This window comes from Anolis carolinensis, chromosome 6 (assembly GCF_035594765.1).
Source record: "Anolis carolinensis isolate JA03-04 chromosome 6, rAnoCar3.1.pri, whole genome shotgun sequence".
Taxonomy (NCBI): domain Eukaryota; kingdom Metazoa; phylum Chordata; class Lepidosauria; order Squamata; family Dactyloidae; genus Anolis; species Anolis carolinensis.
Genome location: NC_085846.1, coordinates 36,310,414 through 36,324,700, shown reverse-complemented (window position 1 = coordinate 36,324,700; position 14,287 = coordinate 36,310,414). Strand labels below are relative to the sequence as shown.

General features: G+C 42.2%; 1 protein-coding gene across 3 annotated transcripts in view; it reads left to right on the top strand.

Moving 5' to 3' along the window:
• The first annotated feature begins 468 nt into the window (after positions 1 to 468).
• Positions 469 to 14,287, top strand: part of tlk2 (tousled like kinase 2) — a 63,288-nt gene continuing 49,469 nt past the window's right edge. Inside the window, exons 1-2 of one of the 3 annotated variants that reach the window (XM_008113253.3) lie at positions 469 to 850; positions 9,813 to 9,895. In XM_008113253.3, coding sequence (XP_008111460.1) covers positions 9,815 to 9,895 — 81 coding nt within the window. In that variant the 5' untranslated portion in view covers positions 469 to 850; positions 9,813 to 9,814. Of the gene's footprint in view, positions 851 to 955; positions 1,054 to 9,812; positions 9,896 to 14,287 lie in introns of those variants that run through there. The other 2 variants (XM_008113256.3, XM_008113254.3) reach the window with 2 other exon arrangements.

Here is a 14,287-nt window from a genome sequence, read left to right as displayed (position 1 = left end):
CCTACTAGGCCTGAAGCCCTTCCAATGGAGAAGGGCCTGAGGCGTTGCACTGAGACCTGCCTCTCTCCTTGCCTCGACACCTCCCAGGATGCCTTTCTCCTCAGCCCTTGAATCACCAGGCTTGACCTCGCGCCCGCTGAGGCGAAACCACATCCCGTTCTCCGAGACCTCCCTCCCTCCCTCCTCCCTCCTCAGGCCCCTCCCCGATTTTTTAGCCCCTCCCCTCACTGACCTCTTCCCTCCCCCCTCACAACCTCTTCTCACCACCACCTTCCCCCCTTCCCTCCCACACGTGCAAATCTCGCGAGACAATTCGCGCTTTCACAAGTGGTGATCTCTCTTTTTTTCTTTTTAATTTTTTTTTTGCACCAATCGATCCGGGGGCCGGGCTTAAAAAAAATGACTAAGTAAAGAAGGGCGGGAGGAAAGGGGGGGGGGAGAGGAAATATAGACCAAAGGGGGGGGGGGGACTTGTTATCTATCTATAGACAAGGGTTTGTAAGGTTGAAAAAAAAAAGGGGGGGGGAGAAAGTGCAATGTGGGGTGCCGCCCCCACTGGTCGCCACTCGCCATCTCCCCACACGTTACACCTGAGCCGCTTTTGGGGGGGTTGGGAAGAAACCCCCTCCTCCTTGTGCCCACCTCCCTCCACATTTCCTGGGGTGAGTCCCACAATCCTCCCGGGGACGAGGCTACCTTTGCCGGGCGCGGAGTCTACGCGAGGCCGGGGATTTTGCGGCCTGTACTGAGAAGGCGGCGGCGGTGGTCCTCCTCCTCTCTTTCCCCATCTTGTGGCCAAAACCCCAAAAAAGGCCTGGAGCGGAGCTTGAGGGTAGCCGAGCCGCCGCAGGTGAGAGAGACCGCGTCCCGGGTTATTTTCAATGCGAAAGAAAAAAAAAAAGGGGGGGGGAGGGAGTGAGAGAGAAAGAGAGATTCAATTCTTCCCGTCGTCCGTCTTTCCTTCCTTCCTTCCTCAAGGCAGGTGAGCAGCAGGCCCGTTCGCCTTACCCTTCTCCTTCTAGGCCTCAGCGGCGGCCTAGAAACACCCTGGAGGTATTTTTCTGAGGGAAAAAAGGGATGTAGGCCTCGGTGGGGCAGTTTGCGTTGCTGTGGTAACGACTAATTTAGCCAGGGCTCGGGTTTCCTAGCTAGGCCTTATTCAAGGGGGGGGGGGTTCATCTCCTCATTTGGCCCCCCTTAGTGGGTTCTGGTTGCTATGGGAACGATATTTTTTTATGGGGGGAAGGCTACCCATATTGTGTGTCCTATGCATATTAGGCCGAGGAGGGGGCACTTTCTTATGGGGGAAAGGCTGAAACGTGTTGTTATAAAGTGAGAGTGAATTGGAAACTGTCATGGGGGGCCAGTTCGAGCTCTCAAGCCGTTGCTATGGGAGCGGCCTGGTGGGGAAAAAAAGAAGGCCTTGGTTTGTCTCTTAGGCCCAAGATGGGGGGGGGGGGGGAAGGGAGGAAGGGGCGAACGGCGTTGCCATGGTGACTTTCCGCGCGGAGGGGGCTGAGCATCACTGCTACTGATCGGGGGCAATGACTGGCTTGGGCCTAGGCTTCCGACTTGAATCCTCGGCCTAGAAGTGTCGGGATTTTCGGGTGTGTCCTGAGGGTGAAGCGGGTGGGGGGGCACAGTAAGATGGCAGCGAACACGTCCTCCGGGGAGGGGAGGCCCCTGCGGGTGGGAGGCGCCACTGCTACAAGTTTGGGTAGGTGTTGTTGGGTTGTTGTTTTTTTCGGGGAGGGGGATGAAAAAGAAGTGGAGTTGTCAAATATTTATTTGGTAGTGGTGAAGTAGGAGGGGAAAGGGAGGTCCTGTCCTGTCACTCCATTGGAGTTTGAAGAGGTGGATCCCATCTAGGTGCCATTGGCTAGCATAGAAGAATAGGCAAGAGGAAATAACTGGAGAAAGTGGCCTTGCCTCATGGGACCTGTCTAGACTGATCATTTAATGTGGTTTGAAACCAGTGGTTTGGCAGTGCAGATTGTTACATATTTATTTTTGTTTATTTATTTATTTACTGTATTTATACCCCACCTTTCTCAACCCTGAAGGGGACTCAAGGCGGCTTTACACAACTATTCAATGCCTTAAAACAGGCATAGGCAAACCTCAGTCCTCCAAGTGTTTTGGACTTCAACTCCCGCAATTCCTAACAGCCAGTAGGAATTGTGGGAGTTGAAGTCCAAAACACCAGGAGGGCCAAAGTTTGCCCATGCCTGCCTTAGAACAATGTACACTTAAAATAAACATTGTATAATAGCATTTAAAAGACATTTAAACATTTAAAAACAGAAAATCCTGGAGCCGATTGGGGTGGGGATTACACAAACCATATCATATAATCATAGAGTTGGAAGAAACCTTGTGGGCCATCCAGTCCAACCCCCACCAAGAAGCAAGAACATCACATTCAAAGCACCCCTAACAGATAGCCATCCAGCCTCTGCTTAAAAGCCTTCAAAGAAGAAGCTTCCACCACACTCCAGGACAGAGAGCTCCATTTCTGAACAGCTCTCACAGTGAGGAATTTCTACCTAATGTTCAGGTGGAATCTCCTTTCCTGTAGTTTGAAGACATTCTGCTTCCTAGTCTCCAGGGCAGCAGAAAACTAGCTTGCTCCCTCCTCCCTATGACTTCCCCTCACATATTTATACATGGCCATTATTATGTCTCTTCCTGGCCTTCTCTTCTGCAGGCTAAACATGCCCAGCTCTTTAAGCCACTCCTCATAGTGCTTGTTCTCTAGGCCCTCGATAATTTTAGTCACCCTCTGTACACATTCTTGCTTGTCAACATCTCCCTAAACTGCAGTGCCCAGAATTGGGCACAGTATTCCCGGTATGGTCTGACCAAGGCAGAATAGAGGGGTAGCATGACTTCCCTGGATCTAGACACTATACTCTTATTTATGTAAGACAAAATCCCATTGGCCTTTTTAGGAATGTTTTTTGGTGAGAGTTTGTTTTCTGGCTGCCGCAGTTTGAAGCTAACGTCGAACTGCATGAAATAATCAGTGTAGACGATTTCCTAGTTATTCTTTTTAGTGTGGTGAGGGTTTGGAGCTTAAACTCTGTTTTCTGGGGTTATCCTAAAATCTTCATAAGAAGAGCCATGCTGGAGCAGACATCTAGTGTTGCATTCTATTCGTTGGCTAGCCAGACACCTGTGGGATGCTTGCAAGCAGAACAACAATGCAACACAATCCTATTTCTGTTCCATAGGGACTGGTATTGAGCGGTATATGTACTGGTGTATATAGGTTATCTAATTCAAGGAAAGTCACTGTGCCTAGAGATCTATTCTACTTTGGTCAGACCTCACCTGGAATACTGTGTCCAATTCTGGGCACCATAATTTAAGAGAGATAATGAGAAGCTGGAACATGTCCAGAGGAGAGTGACTGAAATGATGTGGAGACCATGCCCTATGAAGAGCAGCTTAGAGAGCTGGGCATGTTTAGCTTGCAGAAGAAAAGGCTGAGAGGAGACATAATAGCCATGTATAAATATGTGAAGGATGTCATAAGGAAGAGGAAGCAGGCTTGTTTTCTGCTGCCCTGGAAATTAGGACTCAGAGCAGTTAGGAAGAACTCCCTGACCATTTATTTATTTATTTATTTATTTACAACATTTATATCCCGCCCTTCTTACCCGAGGGGACTCAGGGCGGCTTACAAAAATTGGCAAAATTTAATGCCCAAAATACAATCATAAAAACAAAACAATAACAGATCTATTAATAACGTTGTTAAAACACATTATAAAACTTTAAAAACGTATATATAATTAATTCCATTCGTCCAAGATCCTCATTCTACATCCTTAAATCAGTCCATGTCAACTTTGCCATTTACTCATCAAAAGCTTGGGCGCATAACCATGTTTTCACGGCCCTTCTGAATCCCAGCAGGGTAGGAGCCTGTCGGATATCTCCAGGGAGGGCGTTCCACAGCCGGGGAGCCACCACCGAGAAGGCCCTGTCCCTCGTTCCCACCAGCCGTGCCTGTGAGACAGGTGGGACCAAGAGCAGGCCCTCTCCAGATCTTAGTGATCTTACTGGTTCATAGGAGGAGATACGTTCAGACAAGTAGATTGGGCCAGAACCGTTTAGGGCTTTATAGGTCAAGACCAGCACTTTGAATTGGGCTCGGTAGCATATCGGCAGCCAGTGGAGCTGGCTTAGCAGGGGGGTTGTGCGCTCCCTGTAAGCTGCCCCAGTTATTAATCTGGCTGCCGCCCGTTGTACTAGTTGGAGCTTCCAGGCCGTCTTCAAAGGCAACCCCACGTAGAGCGCGTTGCAGTAGTCCAAACGAGCTGTAACCAGAGCGTGGACCACCGTGGCCAAGTCAGACCTCCCAAGGAACGGGCGCAGCTGGCACACAAGTCTGAGTTGTGCGAAGGCTCCCCTGGCCACCGCCAAGACCTATATGCTGTTCAACAGTGGAACTCTCTGCCTGAGAGTATGGTGGAAGGTCGTTCCTTAGAAGCTTTTAAACCAAGGCTGGATGTCCATCTGTCAGGGGTACTTTGACTGTGCTTCTCCTGCATGGCAGGGGATTGTACTAGATGGCCCATGTGATCTCTTCCAGCTCTATTATTCTATGATTCTATGATCTCTAGGGAAGCTATGTAAACCAATGTGCTCCTGGGAATAACAGGATCAAACGGAAATGATGCGACACGTTGAGTCTTAGGACCTTATCCAATGAGTGGAGAGAAAACAGGGGAAAGTGGAGAAAACTGTTATACTCTGTTCCCTTCCATCAGGGTCAGTCTTTTAGGATGACCAGCCATCCTACATCTTTTCCTTGTCAAGATCAGCTCCCCCTCCCTTCCCCTCTTAGGACCCAACTCTTCAAAATGCATTCTGGGTGCTGTTTCCATGCGCTATGGAAACGGAGTCCTGCCAGAAGTGCCCTTATGTCATGTAATGGCTTCTGTGGGACTCCATTTTTGAAGCGCATGGAAACACAGCTCAGAATCCGTGGGATTAGGTCCATAGTCACGGATATTTGTGTATGCATTCATTATAAACCTATGAAAATGAATTCTCTTTTCCCCTCTGCCATCTCTCCCCCGGTATACATGAACCACATCAGATTTGGACTTTAAATGTTCTATTCATGCTGCATGGGATTCCACAAGGGAGGAACATCATAAGTTTATTTATAATATGCAGATATCCTTTTCTGTTAACAACATGCTTTAAAAATTCAAAAGGTCCCATGTAAGAAACCCTAAAGGTATAGGGATCATGCTAAATGTGGGTACTTCTGATAATTATGGCTTCAATACAGGCCAGATTTGTGCCAAATGTCAAGGATTGTATGCTTGCCCTGTACATATCCACTGCAGTCCCCATCCACATTTTTTACTCCTTATTCACAAATCAGTCCACATAGAGATTTGGCTTTGCTTAGCTGTCATTTTTTTCCCTGTCAGGAAAGGTGAAGATGAATGAAGTGCTTTGAAGAGTCAGTTGTTCTCAGTAAGCCTGCTTTGAACAGCCCTCTCTCTTTCCAATAGAAAGCATGACAGATACGTCAAGCCCTAGGGAAACCCCACTAGAAGGGACTGGAAGCACCTTAAATGTAGGAGCACCAGAGCTTTGATCTCATGTCACTTCTCCCAGTCAATGAAGGCGAGGGTGAAGTACACTGAGAAATGCTCCTCAAGTGTATAGCTTGTTTGGTTCCTGTTTCACTCAATTGTCTTTTTAAATAACTCCTTCACTATGTAGAGCATTTGAGAGCTAACTTTCTGGGTCCTCTGCTCAGGAAGCTGATGGGAATCTCGGGAGGAGAAGCAGACTGCTTTAGGGGACTTTTCCAGGAGTTCTGCCATGTTTATTAACTTCATATTTCTACATTGTGGCATTTCAATAGTCTTAAGAAATTGAAGTGTTCTACAACTATGCAAGATTCTTCCTCTTCTTAAAAAAAACATATGACCCCAAACGTAATTGTTTTGGAAATCACTTCAGTTATTACTATCAATATGGTATTTTTATTCAGCCATACCATTAAACTATGTTCAGAGTGGTTAACAGCATTATAACGTCACGATTAATGACAACCACAAGAAGAAAGAGTTGGCAGATAAATATGTAACATGAGAATTGCAAGAGAGGGAAAAATGGAAGAAATTAGCTGATCAAAGCCTTGAGTGCAAATGTGATTTGTTGAATTAATGTGATCTCATCGTGTTTTTATAGAAAAGGACTTCTTCTGAAATATAGGTATTTATTGGCAGTGCTCCATTCAGGGCTTGACCCTACTTTGCTTCCAAGAACAGATGAAATATGGTGTCTTTAAGGAACACTCACAGAGAAATGCCTAAGTCCACTAAAGGAAAGTTAACAAGGAGAGGAGGCTAGGTGAGTCACTCCACATAGAGTTGAGTGAACTTCAAGAAAACCTCCTTACTGTGCTCCAAAGAGACACAACTTGGAGAATCTTTCTAGAATGATCACACTCCATATAGATGAATGCTGTCTTTTTAAGTGTTCTGACACACCAATCTGCCCATAGATACCCAACAGGTTTCCCTTCCTTTCTGGTTTCTTAAAAAATAATGGGTGACTGGGATGCTAAAGAAGGAAGCACTATTCTCCAATGTCATCTTTTTTTTTCTAAGAATACCTTTGAGTCTGGAGAGTGATGAGTTATTTTGCCTGAGTGATGTGTATTTTGCCTCGGGTTGAACAATAGTTATGCTTATTGTTGTGGAGGTATTTTGTATTAGTGTGTTTTCTCTGAGCATCACCAGTTTGTCTTTTGTAAAATAAATGTTTTAGTGTGCTTTAGGGAGGCAAATATATGCCATGGTTTTTCAATTTTAAAAAATATATTGGGCAGAAAACTCGGCTTTATGTTTTGCAGTTCAAGACTAAATCCAGTTACTAGGGCCAACTAGAGTAGACCAGATTGATTCCTGAATGACAAGATAGTACCATACTTAGGTAAATCATTGATTCAGAAGTTCAGCTCAACTTGGAATTAGCAGTTGGATTTAAGCCTTGGACACTATAGCTGCCTCATATTTAGCTTTTGGGGCATTTTTTTAATCTGTTAGTTTTACTATATGGCATCTGAGAAATAGAAAGTGGCACCATTTTGTGAATGAGCCAGAAACGGTTCATGTACCAACTCTCCAATAGTATCCATGACTGTCCTGCAACATTTCTAGTGTAGTAACTGATCCCAAAACGTTTGAGCCCCTTTATTACACAGTTATGAAATTCACTGCTCTTTATTTTGACTGATGAACCCTTTAAAAAAATCTGCTGGTGTCATTTCTTCTACAGCAGTCTTCTAAAGGAAGACTGATGGTGGTGGAAAAAATGAGAGCAAACAGAACAATTGTTGTGATGTCAGCACCTGTTTTTTCCCCCCTCTTTCTAAAGGGCATTTGCTGCCCTTCAGGAATATTCCTTATAAGCATTTATTGGAAGCAGAATGAGTCAACTATTTTATCTTCAACTTGAGAGAAATGAAATTGGAATAAACACTTTTTGGAAAAGGGATTTTGGGAATATATGAATCATTGGGCCCAGTGTACTTTGGAATTTTACCCTTTTGAAAATAAAGTTCAAAGATGAGTAGAGACTATTCAACAGTTCTAGCTATGGTACTTCCATCTCCCTTTTTTGTCATAGTTCTGCTTCAGTGTTTGTCGGTACACTTCAGAAAACTGGCTCCTGGGAAATTTGTCTGGATTATTATTTACTAGAGGGAATGGAGAAGAAAACATTAAAACTCCCTTTGTTATCCATTCATATTTTATTTCTGTGATATGCTCATCATTGTATAATTTGAGAGAGGTGGCTATATTGCATGGTGAAAGATAGAATGGAACAAATATTGTGTACCTTCATTTTATTTCTGACTTTTGGCTACCCTAAAGCGAACCTATTGCATGGCTTTCTTGGCAGGTTTTATTCAGAGGAGGGTTGTTGCTGGATGCCTCTAAGGCTAAGAGAGTGTGGCTTGGCCAAGGTCACCCAGTGGGTTTCCATGGCTGAGTGAGAATTCAGAACCTAGTCTTCCCATTTCCTAGGCCAACACTCAAACCAGTATACCACACTTGAGTCTTGAAACAGATATACTGTGCTGCAAACAGTGAACATTTTTGTCTGGAAACATAACATATTTTGATACAGATTAGACTTAAGTTCATTCTGCGTGCTTGCTGTCATTTGTTTTTTGTTGGAAGTTTTAATAGCAACAGTACCTTTCCAGGGTGGATTTTCATAACATCTTACCTGCCGATTTTTCATCAGTGACTGTAACAACACTATGCATGCCCAGTTCCTATTGGCCTCATATTTAGGGTATGTGTGCTTGTACCTGTACATAAATGCCCTAAATATGTGTGTACAGTCTAATGGAGAGACTTGACCATTTGGTTCTTTTGGTTTCTGAGTAAATGATGTCAGAGGTCTTTAGTTTATTGGGAGGTATGGAAAAAAGTTATAAAACCGTAGAGAGTTAGAAATGATTGCATGGAATAGCTAGTCCAGCTTCTGTCATATACAAATATACAACTAAAACACTCCTGACAGATGCGCATCCAGCCTCTGATCTTATTTACAGAAGATTGGCTGGTGCATTGATGGCAATGATAAGAGTAAAAATGGCATATCAGTGAACTGCAAAGTTAGGCAGTACTGCCGAGGAAAGCTAGAAGACCTAGGGCAGGCATCCTCAAACTGCGGCCCTCCAGCTGTTTGGGCCTCCAACTCCCAGAAGCCCTCACCAACTTGTTCAATGATCAGGAATTCTGGGAGTTGGATGCCCAAACGGCTGGAGGGCTGCAGTTTGAGGATGCTTGACCTAGAGATTCAGGATTCTCAAAATGATAGATTTCCAATATTTTATCTTGATGGAAAAGGCCAGTTTTGAGTCATGTTTCCCATTTGCAATTGATGCAAAATGAGATTAATGATTGAAAATTGACTGGCAACTTTGAACTGCCCAGGAGAAACATGTGTTAATGATTTGATTAAGAGTCATTCTAGGTGCTCCTTGATTCCTTACAAGGACATTAAAAAAAAAAGATTAACATGTTGGAGTCAAATGTGTGCTTCAAAAATAAATGCAATATACCCATTTTCTTTATCAGTCGTGTGCGTTCTACAGAACTAAAGTGCTTAATATTGCAATAATTAAACTTTCCTGAACCATTTGTTTTGAAAGCAGCAATCCACTATTGAAATCTAATGGGTGTTCTTAAAGTCTTAGCTGGAAATAAAAATATGATTGTTTGGCATCACATTTCAAAAGGGTAACAAAACACAAAAATTATTGGAGTACATTGTATTGGAAAGTGTTCACATTAAAAAGTTAATCTGTACTGGAGTTATTGGGAAGAACTGGAGAAAACAAAACAAAACTGAAAACAAAAGTTGCTTATCTGAAATAATGGAAGATGTACAACATATGAGAATCTAAAGAACTTTACAATTACCTTCCTTCTTGATAACATTATTTTAGGGTGCTGTCCCTACAATCTTTTGGTAATGGGGAAAAGAGGATTTTGAAAACACCAGTTGCAAGTACCAAATGTTAATCAACAAAGAGCTGACAGTGAAAAAACCCAAATATTAGTTTGATGGTTACAGTTCCAGAGATAATTGTACCCTAAAATGGCAGTTTGTGGTGTTATATAATGTCTGTGTCACAGGTTAAGGCTATTTTGTATTTCCTCAGATATTTAGATTTCAACAGTATTTCAATAAACTCTCATCCTTACCTGTTGTAAGAATGGATGTTCTTATGTATTTCTGTATTCATTGATCAGATATGATGGAAGAATTGCATAGCCTGGACCCACGACGGCAGGAACTGTTGGAAGCCAGATTCACTGGAGCAGGTGTCACAAAGGTGAGTAGGAGTACAGCTATATGATTATACATGCTCCCACATTTTTGTGTTTAATTAGTAACATTTTGTTAGATTTCTGAGAGGGCTGTTTGAATTTTTAGCATATGTCTTGGTGTCATTTTAAGTGTTGCTTGTTATAGAGCAAATTGTTGCTGAAGCAGCTTTTGTTCATACCTTAGTCAGAAACAAGACATTCTGTTGAAACAGGCCTGTAGCCAGGATTTTGATTCGGGTGGGGCTGTGATTTTGGTTGGGGGGGGGGGGTGAGTCTGAGTGAGAGGGGATCTGCACTAGCAAACCTTTTGTATCATTATCCCAATAACCCCATGCATATGGGATATATTGAGCATGGTGATTAGATCATGATATGAATAAATATAACAGTTCAAATAATAAATGTAAGGCCTTCTCGCGGACCACCCTGAGAATTTCGGGGGGGGGGGGGGCTGAAGCCCATCAAGCCCCCCCCCCCCCCCCCCCAGCTACATGCCTGTGTTGAAATAACAGAAATTTTATTACCCCCAGAGTTGTCTTGGGATTTCATGCACAACATGCATGATTTATGAGCAGTGGAAATTAGTGGGGTACTTTCAGCCAGCTGGGCATTCAACTTTGTTGAAAAGTTATTGTAATCTTTAAAGTCCTGTAGTTTATGTTCTAATCTATTGGATTTTAATAGCTAAGGTTCAGTTGTGCATTGAATACAATTCATCACTTCTTTGGATTCTCTTGATGGTTTGAAGTTATTTTATTATATTTATGTCCTGCTTTTTCCTCTCTTAAAAGAAAATCTAAAATTCTGGGTCCATTCTTTTTTTTTCTTTTTTTTTTGAGATTTATATAATTTTATTAGCATATTCCTTTTTGGTTTTGCATTCCAGAGTTTCCACCTCCCTTGATTTTCATTTTCAATCTGTATTTGATTGTATTCAATCTATTTGTATTCTCTTTTGACAATTGTGTTTGTAGTGATCATAATCGCATACATGTTTCCTTTATAATTCTGAACAGTGTTTAGCAGTTTACAAATATATGTGCATTTGTGAAAAAACATTTCCAGTATATGTAAAAACAGGAGAATTTTATGTTTAATTTTGGGATATAGTATTTAATTTTAGGATATAGTATGCAGCTGAGACTGGGCTAAAAAGGACACACTTGTGCTAGGTGAGGTGAAATGGAATTATTTGTGTACTGACCTCTATTGTCTAAGAAGGGTTAGAATTTTTCAAGCAAGTTTCTCATGATAAAGGGTAGAGTCATTGAAGGATGTGTGGTATGTTGAACTTTAAAATCTACAGTTGCCTTTTGAGAGGTCAAGATTTCGAAGCCATATTTCCAGAGATGCAAGTGGTTTATCTGTCTTTCTTTTTCATTTTAAATTCTTGTGATTTTATAAGATCTAGGAAATACAGACAGCAGCAAGAAGCACTTCTGCTAGCTCTGAGAATTTAGAAGAGAAATTACATGCTACCTGGGTTCTCGTCATTGTGATTACTACTTCTTAGACGTGGGTAGCAAATTATAAGGTTACAAAACATTGACGATCTATTTTACAAATAGAGAGTTGAGGTAGAAAAACAAACTTACTTAAATGGCCAATAAAGCACTTGAAAGTAGAAAATTCAAAAACATGACATGTGGGAGTTAAATGTTTTAATACAAGGTAATGTTAAATCTAAAATGCATTTTAAAAAGTCATCTTGAAACAGTCGTAATATCTCGTGTGACTCCAGGACTTGAAACCACCAACATATTTCTATGCTAAATCAATTCGACTAGGAAAGCAAAGTTTTAACCTAGTGCTGAAAAGATGATCCATATTTGGGACATCATCTTTGGAAAGGTCTTCTCCATTAATTACTGTGCGATGAATAATTCTGTCTGATACTAAGGTTTTAAGGCATGTAGAGTTTTATATGTCAAGATCAGCACATTGAAGATTGCATAACTTTTATCTGGTCATTTGCATTGACCAACTATCTATGACATTCAGGGCCTTAGCTATTTCTGAACGAAGAGAAAAATAAAGAGTTTCATGTCATGATGTAGGTGACATTGCACTTTGAACCCCTGGATCACTTCACTCTGCAGTTTTATTTATCAACATGAGGGATAAGACTGTGAAATCCTGAAGTAAAAATGAACAGATATGCCCAGAAACAACTTCAGAACACAGCTAAAGTAGTCTTCCCACATCCAACTCAGTCCTAAATCCAGCATTCTGGTTTTTCTGACTTTTGCAGTTTTGTAAAATTCTGTTAGAAACTGCTGTCTGATATTGTGATCATTGTCAAAAGTTGCCAAGACATCAAGGTTATTCTACAGGATTTGATTCTCTTTTTATATCTTCTGATAAATATAAATAAGAGTTGCAATTAGATTTTTAAAAGGTATTGCAGACTTAATAATAAAATAATAACTTCATTTGTATCCCGCCCCATTTCCTCGGAAGGACTCGGGGCAGCTTACAAGACAACAACAATGCAACAAAAGCAACATACAATATACATCAAAACATTAAATCAGTAAAAATAGAATCCTGCATAAAATAAGAATAAACAAACATAAAACTATAAAGATAAAACACATCAGAACAAAATGAATTAAGTGAAAACATAAACAGTAAGTAATAATTAAAAACTACTATACAGACCAAATTTAAACATCCAAACCACATATCAGGTTAAAAGTATCACACTGGGTAAAACATCATCATAATTTTGGCCTTCCGAATTATTTAATTAATGACTTCATCTGATTAGAAACCATAATAACTTTTGGGATACTTGATAAAGCTAGCTTATGTATACAACTATATTTAGCATATTCAGTTATCTAATAATCAGTTTTGGATTGTGTATTGAATTTGGTGAATTAACAAAATAAGTCACTCTCTGGAGGCATGATTCTAAAGGGTCTCTTGTGGCTACGGTATATTTGCACACTATATAATTTCATGTTTCTTGCCCAAAGTTGCATCAGGGAATTAAGGATACTCAGGGGTGGCCTGCATTGCAACAGACTGGGCTACAGTAAGTCTGTATGGAATTAATCACAATAACAGAAATTATGTTTACTACTATTTTCATTGGGAGCAGAAATGTCTTATGCGAGTCCACTGACTTGGTGTTATGATTGAGCCTCATGGCTCTGTTACTGACAGACGTGGGCGTAAGACTCCTCGGGAGTCAGATACTCTCGAGGAGCGAGAGAGAAAAAGACTGCGAGACATATTTGCAGCACCATCTGACGAAGAATCTTTCGAAGGGTTTACGGAGAGAATGGAGGAGGGGCTGGTTAGCTCAGAGGAGGATGAGATGGATTGGACTCGGGTAAGGGAGGAATTGGGGGCCACTGGCCATGATGGGGCAGAAGATGAATGGGGACCTTCAGGATTAGACCCATGGCTTAGCTGGAGGGATGGGACGGGATCCACAGCTGGAGATGCTGTTGGGCGTAGTCAGAGGTGTTCCAGCTCTGACGAGGAAAGTGATGAGGAAACGCCCGGGTTAAGGAGGACAGCTGACAGTGATGAAGATTTGTAACTGGCATAAAATGGGGCTTGGGAGCAATTACAAATTGCGTCGGGCAAGGTAATCTGGGCAAACGCTTGGGATCCGTGTGTGTGTGGGACGCTTCCCTGAAGACTTGTGTGCTTTCCTGTGCTGAGACGTAAGTTGATTGGAATCCAAGGTCAGACGGCGGGAGGGATTGTGTGGGCATTTGTTTGTGCAAACCTGTGTTTACTCTTATTAGCTTGACCTTCCGTCGTCTTTCTGACGGACGCCATCTCCTGCTTTGAGAACCCGGACTGAACTGACCACGGCTTGTCTTCCCCCCTTCTTGGACTTGGAAAAACTACAAACGTCTGCTTCTGGCTTTGATCTACGGAACGGAACTGGTCTACTCTACTTCTACAATCCTTGGCTGAATTGCTCGTGTTGGAGATCCTGTCTACTGTGTGTGTGTGGGAGCGACGCAAGTTACTCTAAGCACAGTGCTGGCAGCAGAGAGGAATCTGCTGCCAATTAGTTGCATTCTTTGTATCTTTTGTTCCTTGGCTTTCGTTCTGTTAATACCTAGGCTGAAGCAAGCAGTTTGTTTTTACCCGGATTAAACTCCGGTTTAATCCGGTTTATCTTTTGAACATTTACTTTTGTCCCTTTTTGCGCTTAAAGGCAAAAACTGCCTGGCCCTTGTGTTTTTACGGGCATTTTTGAGTTCTGTAATCTAATAAACTCTGTTACTTTGAATCTTGTGGCGTTCTGTCCTTGACAGATTGCCCGACGCCCATAAAAAGTTTATTGCAGCAATAAACCCGTCAGGAAGACGATGGATGAGTTAAGAGCCAAAGTAGACCAATTGCAAACGGCCTTTACCGTAAGCCAA